The sequence below is a fragment of the Mycetomoellerius zeteki genome, unplaced genomic scaffold (genome assembly GCF_001594055.1).
Source record: "Mycetomoellerius zeteki isolate Tzet28-1 unplaced genomic scaffold, Tzet1.0 scaffold471, whole genome shotgun sequence".
Taxonomy (NCBI): domain Eukaryota; kingdom Metazoa; phylum Arthropoda; class Insecta; order Hymenoptera; family Formicidae; genus Mycetomoellerius; species Mycetomoellerius zeteki.
This window is the reverse complement of record NW_017257470.1, coordinates 376,894-393,010: the sequence shown is the minus strand read 5'-3', so window position 1 is coordinate 393,010 and position 16,117 is coordinate 376,894. Positions and strand designations below refer to the sequence as shown.

General features: G+C 37.3%; 1 protein-coding gene across 1 annotated transcript in view; it reads right to left on the bottom strand.

Moving 5' to 3' along the window:
- Window positions 1–1,568: 1,568 nt before the first annotated feature.
- mav (TGF-beta domain-containing family member maverick) overlaps window positions 1,569–16,117 on the bottom strand; it is a 43,208-nt gene continuing 28,659 nt past the window's right edge. Inside the window, 1 exon segment of the mRNA XM_018455138.1 lies at window positions 1,569–2,469. Within this exon segment, the coding sequence (XP_018310640.1) occupies window positions 1,664–2,469 (806 nt within the window). The 3' untranslated portion in view covers window positions 1,569–1,663.

Genomic DNA, 16,117 nt, shown 5'->3' with positions numbered 1-16,117 from the left:
TATTGAAAACTGATAGATCATATATTTAAGACTTCGCTATAAATGGATCTCCATCATCAGATAAGTTGACATTAAGAGGGACAAGAATAATGATAATAAAAGGGCGCCGCTGGGTGGTTAATTAGATTATTAATTTTACAATAGTGCACGTGATCATAAATTTTATACAATTTGATACATCAGACACGTTAGAAAAACAACGATCTTGTTTCTCGTCGATCTTGTTGTACGTTCGATAAATATACGATGCACATTGCTTCGATAAAATGCGAATAATATTATTATCTCACAGATAAAACTCGAAATGCTCACGCATACATGGAGATTATAGTGCGGTGGTTATCGATCGACGTGGATTTCGTGGAAAATATTTATGTAATGGAATTTTTGCGAGAGCAACTTTTGACACATATTCGTGTTAAACTGCGGGGGGAGGAATCGAGAGATTTATTTGGGATACTCAGAGATTCCATTCATAATACTCTATAGGAACTAAACGAAACCTCGATACAAAACAGGTTCGATAAGAGCGAAGACTTTAGCTTGTGTCACAAAGTTACATTAGCATCAGACATCGATCCGCTCATTTCGCAGAAGCCTAGCGTGATTGTAATAAATTAACAGATAGAAGGTATGTGTTACAAAGATGATGTTATGGCGTTTCGGGGGGACGCTCGTCCGGCTAAAAAAGAAAGTGTCCTTACAGAAATCTAATACTAGTCCATTTAAGAATTTATTATATGTATTTAAAAAAAAAAAAATTATGAAAAAGTTATAGATTTTTCTATATTGTATTTGAAAGTAATACAAGAAATGTTTGGCGACAATTTAGGACTTCAAGGGTCAAAAATTATTTTAATAAAAAGTGGGCATGGTTTTTTTTAAAAATAGTTAAGATAAAATGAAGAAAATTTCATTTTAACTATAAAATTGTATTATATTAAATATTTTTTAATATCAACCTTACAGAATTTTCATATATTATACATATATGTAACATTCATTTTCATACAGATAGTATAAATTCCCAATTCCAAGCACTTTACAGAAACTATATGTCTAATACAACCTTAATATTGAAAGACAGTAATTAATTACTTATTTTAAGTATTAAAAACTGTCGTTCAGTGCTTTTAGTATTCCAAATAAGTAATTATTAATTATTGTCTTTCAGTAATTAAATTGGCCAATATTGGATTTCTGTTAGGGTAGTCATCGTTGCTCACGATTGTCGACGATTCACGACGATTCGCAATGATTCGTTTCCGCTTAGCCGGGTCTGGATATAGTGAGAATGTCCTAATAATATAAAATACGATCGCTATATAATAAGGAATATAATGACAAGTAAATATCGTTAGTATCACAGTCGATGCGAGACCCTGGGCGAGCTTTTACAGGGTCTGAGTGTTCGGTGATGCCTTGGATCGTCCGAATCGTACGAAGAAAGAAAAGAGAGAAATAATGGAAGTCTAGAGGGATCGCGAGCGTGCACGAAAATCTTAAAACTCGAACGGTACTTTCGCCATTATCAGTATATTTATTATTAATTGTAGTATCTTAACGCGAATGTGAATGGCATCACCGAACCGCAATTCGGACGATTCTTTGGTGAGTCCTCGGCCATGGTAGACTGTTTCACTCTCTTTTCCTCTCCTCTTTTTTACGAGCAGGCGCACTCCAACACCTGGATGTTCTTCCAGTAGGACACCTTCAGCTGCGTCGACTGATTCTCGTCGAAATAGACGATCATCAGCTGGTCGAGCTTGCTGGGTGCGCAGCACGGCTTAGGTACCCTTTTCCGGTCCTCCTTCCACAACAGACTCTGCAGCAGAGCGTGATGATGTGCTGGATTGTACCGGGGCGGACAACGACCCTTACAGTAGCCGGCGTCGAAGCCCTTCGGGTATACGATGAATTCGAAACCCTTCAGGTCCTTGAACATCACCGTCAACTCGTGCCGGCAGCATTTCTTGTTGTTGTCACCCTTGCACCGGCTGCGCCGGCCCTTGTGCAGCGGCATCAGTTCCTCGGGAGTGGACCTCTTCCTTCTACCACTTCCAGGCTCCAACGTGGTGAACACGTTCAACGTTGCATGGGAAACCTCGCGCCGTGTCGGTCGGCCGTCGTGAAGGAATTCCAGTTCGAGGCCGTGGTTCTCCAGACCGTATTCGAGCCAGCTCGCAGCCGCCTCGGTGGAGTCCAATTCCATCCACCGGGAACCCGTCGGCTCGCCCTGCGGGATCTCGCGCCGCAGCAGGAGACGTCGAGAGGCCGGCGTTCGGAGATAGACCAGCGCCTCGAGATCGCGTGGACGTCTGTGATCGCCTTGGAGAAGAAATCTCAGGGACGCGTGATCGACCGTGACGTCTTCTCCGTCGCCGGAAACCACGACGGGAAAGTACAGGGAGTGACGATGGTACCCTCTTCTCAGGCTAAAGCCAAGGCTCGATTTGTTCCCCGGATGCTCTGTAACGAGAAAGAACTGTCGATGAGTACATATATCGTTATGTAAAGGAGAAGTTGTGAAGTCGGCAAATTTGCGTCAACGCGATAGCTTCTAAATCGGATGACGATTTTATGTCACGACGGCCATTAGCGAATTCTAATTACAATATTACAATATTAAATGTGTAAATGTTATTACATAGATGCAAATTATTAACATGATAAATTGTCTTTGATACTTATCCAGAGAGAAGATAAGTTAATGTTATTAGTAGAATGTAATGCATCCCGTAATAATATAGTACTATGTAATGGCAATATCGCCTCGGCAAAATGTAATTAATTACTAATAGAGAATGTTGCGCGTTACGCAACACTACCATCGAAGCGAGACCTGAAACGAATAGAGGATAACAGATTCTAGTTCTTGCGTATTAATTAACGCGGGGGAAAAACTCCGTTTAGGTTGCAATTGAATTCTTGCAACAATGACACGGAAGGCTGAGCAAGAGTCTTGCTTGTAATCGTGAGTCAGTTTCGCTTTGTCATCATTGTCAACGTGGTATTCGTGCTACACACTTACATATGTACTTATACCTTGAGATTTACAGATTATATTCACGGTAAATTTAGAGCCGCGACGAAGAACAGCTCGCCTATTGTCTACGTTTATACCGTTGCAATGGAGAGGAACGAACCTTTCCGTGACCCTTGAACAAAACCAGACTACCGAAAAAGAAAACGTGAACAAATTTAAATTCAAGTCGATGTTGACTTACGGGATGACGCTTTATGGTCAGAATATCGCTTCAGTTTTGTCCTCCGTAGACAAACCGAAAAATCTTCACACTTTACACATCGCACATTTGTTATAATGACGTAACTAAAAAATTGTTATTTTGGAATTGTTTTCAAAACAGAAACATAAAGAAAAAAGAGAAAGATACTCGAAAAGAACATAATTTTATTATTCTAGAATCAATTATTACATCAAAATTGCATCTTATAATTAATATTACAAGACTTTAATGATTCATATCATTCAAACTTTCTAAAAGACTTTGTCGCAAAACTTTTTGCAGCATTGATCATTGTACTTGAGTTTCCCACGCAATTACTTTGATGGTCCAACAAAATTATTATTAGATCTATATCTACTAAATGTTTGAATATTTTTTTGAGTGTGATGTTGTAGCAAATGCACACAGAAAAATTCTATCATTCTTTCCGCGACATACTTTACAGAAAAAAAAGAAAGTTTTTTTCCCAGTATCACTTAATGAATGTTTAATTAAAATAAATTATTGGCAATGATAAATAAACGACTTTTATAATATAATTAAAATAACTTCCTTAGTATGTTAGTAAAATTTATATACGATGCAAAATAAGACATGTCTGATGATTCGTGCGATCGTAGTTGCTTTCGCACTCGAGCTAAAATGAAAGCGCGAGACGGTTAACGTAGAAAGAGTAGCAAACGGAAACTGCGTTTTGTCGGGGTTGCTTTAAAAGTGGCATTACATAAATGACAGGAACTGTTGAATTCCCGGTCGACCGACGCACGCTGTCACAATTCTCTCACGCGTATTTACGGATGCAGAATATGCAGATGCACGTGCGTTCCGCGACGAGCATTCTTGTCTCGGTGGAAGATCTACGTTATTCGCCCACGTAAATATATTGGCAGAGGGATTTTCGCGGATCGAAACTCCGCCGGATGGATACTCGTCGCGCATAAACAAACACAACTAGCGATCTGAGTCACGGAACGGTATTCGGCCTTCCAACAAAATCGACCGCAGCGTGTATTGCCGATCTCACTGATCTACGAAACGACTTGAAAATACCTCGAAGATGATATATATAAGCGAATGCTCGTGAATTTTTTAATTCCCCTTAATTCCCCTTAAACACTCGCAACGCGATATTTGACTATAGTTTGATCTATAGATAAAAACAATGGCTGCGTTCAGCAGAAAAAGCAGCTTTGGAACTGTTGTAAAATTCTTTAATATATGTTTGATTTTACTCACTTACAACGTTCCTCACTAGATCTAAATGTACTATATAAATCCATCATATTAAAGAATCTTACAACAGTTGCAAAGCTACTTTTTCTGCTGAATGCAGCCAAGAAGTAATCTAATTCGTTTCTCATTAAATATTTAATATTAAATAAGTAATTAACGATAATAATTATTATTAAATATATAAATTCATTTGTTTGTTAGATCTGTGTTCTGCGATATTCCCTATTATTTCTACTCGGCATGTGACTTTTATTCTGTGAAGAATTTAGTGTGTTTCGAATTTCGATTTAACGATTTGCTTCATTCTAAGAAAAAAGAAAATTTTGTCAACTTCTGTCCGCAATATATTACTTCTTCTCGAGATATTGCCGGAGGAATTGATCGCGAGCCAATATCGTAAATATTCTCGAACCAACGTACTATTAACGAGACCGCTCAAAGGGAGGATTTAGAATTTGTAAATCGCTCGTTTCGGCAGCTGTAAAAGTCACGCTTGGAGACGAAAGAGAGGAGGGTGCGAGAATCTGTGTTAGGGAGATAAATTCTTTGAAGAGAAGAAGAGGAGAGAGAGGGGTGCGAAAATCTCTCCCTCCTTCCCTCTCTGTAGGAGGGAGATAAAGTCTTTAGAGAGGGGAGGGGAGAGAGACAGAGACAGAGAAAGAAAGAGCTCCGATTGCCGGAGAGCCGGTATTCTCTCTCCGTTCCTCCTTTTAACTCGCTGATTAAGTCTTATTTATGAGGGCTCGCGAGGCTGCTCAGGAAAACTCTCGCGGGGCCATTAATTATCCACGAGGCATCAGCGACCACACACCGTTTTTCCCCGAGCCTGTCGCGGTGCGTTCAAGTGGTTGGCGCCGGTATTACGAGTGCCACGATGATAATTACGGAGTATTTAAGTAGAGATCTTCAAATAAGAGATTGGATATTCCCTCGGATATTCCCTTTAGACAACTTTTGATTGAACTACCATATTCGGTATTTCAATCATTCACGATGCTTAAAATAGAATGAGATGCATTTCATATTTGATTATGACAGACATTGAGTGTCTGATTTGTATTTTTTTTATTGAACCTACCTGAATTCCAATTAATATAACAAAATTTTTTATATATGTACACAGATATAGGCAAGAAGAAAGATTTCGTAAAGAACGGAAGGTCTCAGATGTACGTTGGGAGAGAAAGGGAACGCGATGTACTTTCCCAGGACGGGATACGTGCTGTCTAAAATTTTTGGAGCGAAATTTAATTATAAAAAGTGATAAAGAATGACAATTGAACTCAATTGTCAATTTTTAAGAATGAGATTTCACTCTTTAGAGTTAGATTCCACTTCAAAGATTTTAGAGACTGGTGATAGCGATTGTACACTTTTGTCCAAAATAATTCTACGAGTTCATTATCTAATTTATTATCTGCTTTATTTGGTCGCATTTGATTTACAGCTGCAACAATTAGGAGTTATCTCGAGCGAGGTACGGGGAATATAAAAAGAGAAAGATGGAAACAAAGGATCTGAGTGAAAACTCTATTTGCTTTATCTCGACGCGTGAAAGTGGCTAAACTCGTGGCTCGACAATTTCTTTCTCACGCGAAACTCTTTAAATAAGCCGCGAGAATAGACGATCGCCGACACGCTAAGAGATAGATAGACAGAGAGAGAATTGTGGAAAATAATGGATTTATTTGCGCGTTACTTGAAATCCCTAAGATTTTTGCTGCGCTATTTATTTGCTACTCATTTCTACCAATGTAGATTAATTTTAATCTCTTAATTTAATTTACTCTTTATCTTTTTTTACATTGGAAAAAATTTGCTAAATTCTAATAAATATTTCTTTGAATAGTACTAACTATATATAAATATTTACTAAATGTAAACATATATTTATTACGTACAAAAAAATTATTAATTTAAGTCATCATTAAATCATTTTTTTATTGAATAAATATTAAATATATTCTTTATTGCAAGAGTAGTCTTAGTTAGTACTATTCAAACAAATATTTATTAAAACTTAATATCTTTTTCAGTATAATCATTAGAATTTGAAAAAGATAAAGAGTAAGTTAAACCGAGAATAAAGTTAATCTATATTAATAGAAATAGACATTAATGATAATATAATTATGTATGTAAAAGTGTCTAGAAATTGGGCGATGAGAGAGAAGGTTCGAGCCCTTCCGTGCTTCGCCGCGTATTCAGAATGCTTTACTGATTAGTGCCCTTATTTATGAGTGTCGCGCACACATGTACATAAGAAAAGATACGATGAGGGAGGCTGCGTTCCCCCGCGGAATATTCGTGACACCGAGCGATTTTCAGAGCCCCGACACATTTCCCGGTTATCACGTTCTTCGTATAATTTATCTGCCTGACGACAGGCCAACGCACCGCGTCGTTTCACATTCAGTAGAATCGTACGTTTTCAAGTTTTCTCTTCTCTCTCTCTCTCTCTCTTTTTCTGTTTGTTTCTCGTGGCGCCACGGGATCCTCTGCTTTTAGAGCGAGGGCAATACTTAATCCTTCGTCCACCGAGTGTATTTCTGCAAATAGACACACGTCTATTTCTCGCAGGTTTCCTCGCATGATTGGATGAAAAATAAGATCTTGTAAACGTTTGATACATACATGCGGAGTATCCGCAGAAAACCGGATGTTCTCTCGCAGATTCTTCTGCCAACTTGCGGTCGACGTTCCCCTCGCGAAGAAGTAGAGCAAAATCATCATTTACGTAATTTTATATCTTTATATCTAATTACGTTTAACGAATCAAAATTTTGTGTATATACTTTAAAATAAAATTTACATAAAATTTAATAATAATTACAGTCCTATCGTCTATCTACCATTGTAAAATTGCTTTTTACAGAAATCTCTTTAATTTCAGTTGTCGATTCTAGATCGATGGGGACTTACTGCGTAATTACGAGAGCATCATGCATAAAATATAAAATTATGCAAACGAGCCTTTCTTATAAATAATAATTAGAATATATAAGCCGCAAGCTAAATATTTATTAAATATATATTTGGACAAGAACAATTATTTTTATTTATCTATTGTATCATTTTTTATTTAGTAAATATTTATTTAGCGTACTTGATTCATATACCGTAAGTGTTACGTTAGTACTCTCTCTCTCTCTCTCTCTCTCTCTCTTTTTTTTCTCTCTCTCTCTCTCTCTCTCTCTCTATTCAAACAAATGTTCATTAAAATTTAGTAAATTTTTCTCAGTGTATATAAATAATTAAATTAATTACAAAGACACATACTTTATTTGGGGAATCAAGTGCAGGTCTCTGATTAATGTAAAATTAATTTATGTGGCTCCATGGAGTTGCGTGTCGATCGGTGAGCCGAATTTCTCAAATCGATCGATCAATATCGTTCTTCCGAGAGATGTTTCCTAGCGGTCACGTTCGTCGAATAACGGCGTACGTGCATCCCGCGTGTTTCGGTGAAATCGTTTGTTTTTTCGAGCCGCGCCGCAACGAAAGATCTACTTTTAGAGATGGATGGTAGATACTTTTAGAGCGTTTGATACATGTCGCGCGAATGGCGAGGTGGCACAATTTCTTCGATCGCGAGAGCGAACGTCACGCGATCGTGCCAACATACTCGTCCGCTAATTACACGTAAACACTTATGAGTGATACAAATTCCGAGCTTGTTTTTCTTTATCAATTACTCGCTTATGAACGCGACATTGCATTTATTTATAACTTTTCTGTAATGGCAATGTGTCATTTAAAAATTTGCAATGTGTTTACTTTGTAACTAAACAGTTCTGATATTATATGCTTGCGTTTTAATAATAAAGAATATTCATATACACACATATAACTTGTGTTGATTCTTAAAGGCTTCTTATACTAATTCTCATTGATATTAAACAATTCAACTACAAAAATAAATTGATGGATTTGATTATCCTTTTACCACATGTTTTGAATTAAAATATTACACTTCGACACACACTTGAAGTTAAAAAGTAATAAAATTATTTAACTCAACGAACAGTGGCGATTTATAGAAATAATTAAAAGTAATTCAAATTGGGTATAATTTAAATTTATGAATTTAATAGCGTGTTATAATCACTTATCGTGACTCACGTTCGATTTATCTTTACTTTTCATTCCCTGCAGTTTTCATTCGTCGTATTCTATTAAAATAAATTACGGGAATTTCTTATGCGACTATCCGATTGTCAGATGAAAGCATCAAAATCGTATTTATCGTTTACTCCATTACTTTTGTTCTCCTCTGCGATCAAGAATTTCAGGCGCGCGAAAAGCGATCGCAAATACCGGAGGCGCGAATACAAGACGAAAGGTACGTGAATACAAGGCTCCCATTCCGTGAAAGATTCCTTAGGAAATGGATTTCTATATCCGAGGAATTGCGCGTCTTCCAAAGAATCAATTTTGGGAGCACCTGAGGAATGGAATGCCACAGATGCGGCCGTGGACCATTGGCGGAGATCATAGTCACCCCCCTGGGAATTTTCTTTTAAAATATTTATTTATAAAATTTTTTTTTAATATTTATAGCAAAGTGTTATATAAATTTTAAATTTTTGTGTTAATATAATTTTAAATAAAACGTTTTATGAATTATATTATACATTTAATAATACTTTATCAATATATGTATAATAATAATAATTTAAATAATAATTTAACATTCTGTCCTTTCATATTTAATATTTTAAAAAATTTCGCTTGCGGCGCGTCAATATTTCTCTTTGAAAAAAGACTTCGCATAAATCATGGAAAATGACTTCGATTAAAAAAATTGGCTGAAACTATAATATTTTATAGATTATGAAATGCTGATTAAAAGTTTCCTTAGGCAAAATTGTAAAAAATGGATAGAGATTTTACTGTAGCATCATTTGAAGGTTGCTATCTTGGATCTAATTGGACCCAAAGTATCTTTATCTGTTAAACTATTAATTTTTTGATAACTGCATACTTTAATACTTTTATGCACAGAATAATAAGGTAAATCAATTAGTATAAAGACAACACATAGTTGCATTTCAAAAAAATTATGCAATTTGCGTTACACTTACAAACTATATATATTTTTTTAAAGCAACTATTATACGAGGTTTGTTTTTTATTGTTGCACTTTCTGAACTAGTGCATACAGCGCAATAAGTTTAAGTGAAACAAATATATTCTTGTTTCACTTCAACTTATTACACCGGTTCAGAGTGCAGTAATAAAAAACAGACCTATTGCTTCCTTTACTGTTTACATTTCTAATTTTTAAATTTCCAACATTCAAATGATGCTATAGCAAAATTTGTCCATTTTTATGATTTTGCCTAAGGAAATTTTTGATCAGCATCTTATAATCTGCAAAATATCATAATTTGGTCAATTTGACCGAAGTCACCTTTTGGTATAATTTGTGCGAATCCTTTTTCTGGATCCGCGAATGTGTATGTGTGTGCCGTAGACGCGCGTTCGGCACGCGGCGATTTCATTCAATCGACCTCGGCCTCGGCGATGAATCGCGACAGATACGACTGAAAACAGACGGTCCCATTTGGCGGTTGACCAGGTATCGGCGCAAAATAACCGGCCGATAAAGCGCCCAGGAATCCGCGGAATCCCGAAACCATTTCTGCCGTAACGATTCGAGGCGAGGGCGGGCGTGTTTTGCCCCGCGCGCGTATATGGCACCCTCGTCACCCGATGAGAATTCGAATGTGACGACGGGGAAGCGACGGGAGAGAATCGCGAGGCGATATTACCCCAAATAACATCCGCACGAACGTGTATGCGGCCGTCAATCGCGCCGGTCGGCGTGTCGTGCTTATTATTAGGCTGTATCACACGATGGCACGCTCCAAAAATAAACCGCCGCGTGCCGCAATTTACGCGCAGGTGACCCTCCGTGGACGCGGAACTTCTCCGAAATCGCCCTCTCTCCGGAACTGAGAATGGATCAACAGTATCGTTAAAAGGCGAGTTAACTTCAGATGCGCATGCCAAACACGAAACACATAATCGAGAAACGATTTGGATTGAGTTTGGATTGAGAGTCCCGTTCAAAATGTTGGGCTTTTCGAAGACGGAATGTGACTACTTGTCAAAGACTATCGAATAACGAGGATAACAGGATCTTTGATCCTGTTTGACAATGCCGCGGAGTACCGAATAGGACTGATGATTTGTTTTGAAGGCTTCGACATTCAAATTTCGAATAAGTTTCGGCATTAAAAACTTCTAGGATCGAAACTTCAAAGAATCGAAATTACACAATTATTAATTTAATATTAATATTTGAAACAAGACTGCTTATATATATATATATACATCCACTGAGTAAGAGAAGCCAATTAAAGTTAGATGTTGGAAGCGATTAAGAGTATCAGGCTTTGAGATAGCAAATCAAAGAATAGAATTAAATGTTCTTTGGAACTAAATGCAGTTAATGAAGTATAAAGGAATTTACATTTATTGATATAAAACACATTAGTTTTCCTGACTATATTACAGAGATATATTACGGACATATTGAGATTCTAATTTGATTAGAAAACAAATTAGACCAGGCGAGAAAGGTGTCGCTTTAATCAATGCCACGTTAACGTGACGCTTAAAAATAAGCTAAGAGATGATACTGCGCGTATTTTTGAACTAGAAAATCCGAAATTAGCCCAATCGATATAACATGCCATAATACTCCGAGGAATAACCGGCGGCATCTGCATTTCTCAGTGCCCTACATTTAGCCAACTACTCTTCGTAGAATTATCGAAACCATTGACATTTTGAAGGCCATACTTCCAGAGCATCATCGATAACGAAAGATAATCGCAAGACTCTCTCACGATCTGTTGACAACTTCGAAGATTCGAAGCTTTGAAATTATTCGAAAACTTTGAAGCTCGAGGCTTCGAAATACTTTAAACTTTGAAAGTTCGGAATTAACTTTGAAAATTCGAAAGTTTGGAATCAGTTTTGAATCTTCGAAGTTGTCAAAAGTACCAAGTCATAAAAGGGTCTCCCAATTATCTTTCATTATTGATGGTGTTTTGGAAGCTTCAAAAATTTCAAAAACTTCGAAAACTTTAAATCTTCGAAATTGTCAAGAGTAACAGCCCTACTCGCGACCATAAATTTAAAATTCTCGAAGATGAATTCAAGTTTCGGTCTATAATCTCACTGCCCTTCATATTCATTAGCTTTTTACGTATCACTCGGACTAATTAAGCTGCGATTAATAAGTACTCAGCGGGACGTAATTACCCCGGGGTAATTATAATTACTTTTTTAAAAGAAAATAGAAAAGGCGCTAAATGTGCTCCTTAAAAAAAACTATTGTATCAAATTAAAAGTAAAACCCAAATGTTAGATCTTTTCATTGAGGGTTTTTCTATTCCAACCCAAGTAATAGCAGTAAGTACCCGGGAAGTAACTGAAATAAACTAAAGCAACGGTGGTTTAAGAGGTCAGAGGGAGTCTGGGATAGAAGAGGGTCTGAAAGGGGGTCCACTTCTTCATGATCCCTCGCATATCGGCATATCCTCGCAACGACGTCGCGGATAAAGCAAGGTAGACTACTTCTTGTGGGAACTACTTCTTGCGGTGTGTTTCTGCCCGGCGATTCGTTCTTATTGCATTCTGGCATTCCGCCGCGGTCGGAATTTCTATTTCATAATAACAGCCGTGCACACACGACGCGCGCGCACTCCGGGGAGAGGCCAGCTATCAAGAGAGACCATTCCTCTCCTCCTCTTCCTCCGCCTCCTGCTCTTCTTCTTCTTCTTTTTCTGCTTTGCGCACCTCTCTAGCTGGTGTATAGACGAGTACCCACTTCAGACTGGTTTCGACTCGACTAGGACGGACTCGAGCCCATTCGAGTGCGTGTAGGTACGTGTTATGCGGGCCGTACCACCCGTCGTAAAACCGCGCGCACACCGCGGTGGTCGTCGGCCGTCCCGTCCCGTTTCCAACCAGATGCGTGCCGACTTTTATCTCTTTGACCCACTATTTTCAGGGCGGCCGTAATTGAGCGGAGTCGCGCGCCGACGAGCCGCCGCTCGTGGAATTCATTAGCGGGATCCACGTCTTAATTTGTCGACGCGACGAAACGCTCGGACGGACCCGCGTAGCTCGGATTTCGCGAATCTGGCACGGTCGAAATAATTATTCTTATGGAAAAAAAAGTTGTACACTATTCGTTCCAATTTTTTTCCCAGTTTTTTCACTAATTCGATAATATTTCTCCACAAGGGTGAAGCGATCAACTGAGCAATCACTTTTTAAAATTATAGACATGCATATCGAAGAATACGACGCAAAAGTAATTTAACTGAAACTCGAGTAAATTAGTCCTAAAATTGAAATTTAAGATTAATGTAATTGATCATCACGTAACATATTATTAATTTGCTTCTACGATTATTATTAATTTTATTCATAAATTTACATAATTAACATGAAATTGCTTTATCCTAAATAATTGATATAATTATGTATAAAATTTTCCTAAAAGCACAGATCTCCAAGGGACGTTCCAAAGAACATTCAGAGGATATCTCTACGTCCTGAGAACGTTCGTCAGAATGTCCCTCAAATAAAGTGTGCTATTAGAGTTATTATTACACAAAAAAATATATATATTGTATTTAATCTTTCATCGGCATATTAGACTTTAAAGTCAATTTTTTAATATTCTTCAAAAGAAAATAAATTTTAAGTACATGATGAGTTAATTAAATGAGTTTTTAATTTGTAAGGAGTATATTTTAAGACTGTTATCAAGAAAATATTCTTTGTTAAAGATAACCGTTCAAAGAAAAAAGTAAACTTAGTAATCACTTTTCTTAACAGTAAAATATTTTTCTGTGTATATCAATAGCTTGGAAAACAAGATTTCTCTGTTCTTTAATTTTTAAAATAGTTCTTAAAATGTATCTCTCTTTCATATCATGAAATTGGTCTCGAATGAATGTAACTTATAAATCACATATAAATAAAAATGAAATAATACATAAATAATACATGTGATTGCAAACGTGATGTATTACCAAGCCCCATTGTTCCCAAGCAAAACAACAAGACACGATGACGTCAAAATGAATCATTACGTTGTGATTATTGATTGAAAAGTGACTTCTAATAATCCTTTTGGAGTCATTTTGACGTCATTTTGATGTCATGATGATTTGTGTTCAGAGGCTGTCAATTCGGCCAGTTTGATTTCGGAGTCGACAGCTTCACGGCATTCTGAACGTTACATATCCTCGCATATCGGCCACCTCGATTGCGAGACGTCGTCAGACCCGACGACAATTCCTTTCAGTGCATTATTAAATTATAACCGTTTGCTCTTCGCGAAGTCTACAAAGTCGGCGAAATATTTTTCCTCTCTCAGCCGCGCGCCGCGAGAGAAATTAGGTGGACGGCCAATAATAGCGCGCGTATATTTTCCCAGTATCCTTGAAGAAACACGCTTTTAGATCTCGCTTCCGGCAAGCTTCTTTTTCCTCCTGCCGCGAGGGATCCCCCGTCGCGAGCGCGCGCGCGCGATTGATCGATTATGTTCCGATCGATGACGAATTCCACGCAACAATTTGACGCCTTATGGATGTCCAAACGACGTTCCGGCCGTTCGCCGTAAGGTTAGGGCACAGAACTTTGCATAACGCATAATGCATAAAGTATAAGAAAATCAATCAATCAGAATCTTTTATTTCATAGGAAGAAAAGAAATAAAGGACTTTGATTCATTTTCTTATGTATTATGCGTTATGCAAGACTCTTGTGCTACCGCCCATACATGGACGTACTAAAGAAACACGCTAAGTCAAGAGAAAGTAAAAATGACTTTATTTTGACGCATGCAAGTCAAATGATGATTTTTCATTACAAAATTTGACTGTTTATTGACGTAAAGAATCAGAATAAGTTATTTTGACTTTTTATTGATTTTTGTGTGTTCTTTGAGAATATGTCCTCACAGTCATCCATCAGTAGATGTCTTTCGTATAATGTACCGTTCAAACCCATTCCATAAACATCGTTACTACCACTTAAAGAACACACCAAGTCAAGAGATAGTCAAAATGACTTTATTTTGTTTAATAAACATCTAAAGTACGTCCCAAGCCCAAAGAACACATCAAATCAAGATAAAGTCAAAATCAACTTTACTTTGGCGTCGTGTGTCGTGTAAGTAAAAAAAAATGATTTTTCACTACAAAATTTGACTATTTATTGACGTTAAGGACCAAAATAAAGTCATTTAATTTGATTTTTTATTGACTTTTGTGTTCCATGGACTTGAGGCGTATTTTATCCGAAGACACGGTATTATAGTATCTCGGCGCTAAGATAAGCAAAGCGTCATGGCGTGAGACACGCGACATCTTTAGACGTTTGAAATATATCCTGAAAAGTCCCGTTTATGTTAGATATACACGGTGTGTTCGAACGTCTAAAGAAATGTCGAGTGTTGCGTGGAATACGCTACTCGCTTTCGTGAAATCGTACCTCTTGACAAACGCGACGGCGCGACGAATGCGAAACGAGACGAGGCTCGCGGAAAAATTTCTCGTAACGAGTTCGTCGACACGGGAAAAGTAAATACATCGGCGCGCCGTGGCGCCTCTCGTTACTGCTCTCGCATCGCGGCAAGATGTCCCGTTTCTGCACGGCCGTTTTTCTTTCCCGAGACGTGACTTTTATTGCCCATCCTTCGAACGAACGATCGATCGTCGAGAGGCCGATGTCGTGAAACCGAAACGCCGTGCCGAGACTTGAATGCGCTCCGCCGAGTCGTAATGACGTATCGACAGGCCGCGGTGGAAAACTGCATCGTTACACCTTCCTCTACTGTCCCGCTCCCCGCCGCCTGCAACCCCGTTTTCCGCATTTGTTTTTGTTGGATACGTACTGCGAATGTGCACGCGGAGGTTTTTCGTTCGCACGTAACCGGCACCTCAGCGCGGATCTAATTCGTAGAAGAAGTGGAATTCCAACTAAGACTCTGAGATTAACTTAATTCTAAAATTAAAATTAGATCGATTAGATCAGCGATTGCATATCTATTCGATTGTTTTTTCTTGTAAAACGCACATCTCGGAGAGATCATGCGATTATGAAAAAACAATTCTCACAACTCGCAATTCTTCGCAATAATTCTCCATAATTTACGGTCGCTGAAGAATCCTTCCTTACCGTGTATTTTTATATTTGTTTGATTTATTAAATAATCGCAGCAATTATTCAATAAATAAACGGTAATACGATTAAAAACATTTTGTACTTAAACCGGTTCTTGTAAAATTTTTATGTTGAATTTTTTATATACTCAAGTATTAATTTAATATAAATGTGATTATATTATTTAAATATTTTGTATAAAATTAATATTTAACATTTTTTATGATTAGTGTTGAAGTAATTTATAAATAAATAAACAAACATAAATAACAATATAGTTTTAAAAAGTAATATGTTAATATGTTATAAATGTTAATTTTATTGAAAAAATATGCTTCCAAAAATTTGCTTCCAAATTGTGCAAAAGTGTTACATTTCTCGTGTTAATTTTTATATATTGTGTTACTTTTTTTAACATATTTATCTTGTAATAAATTAAC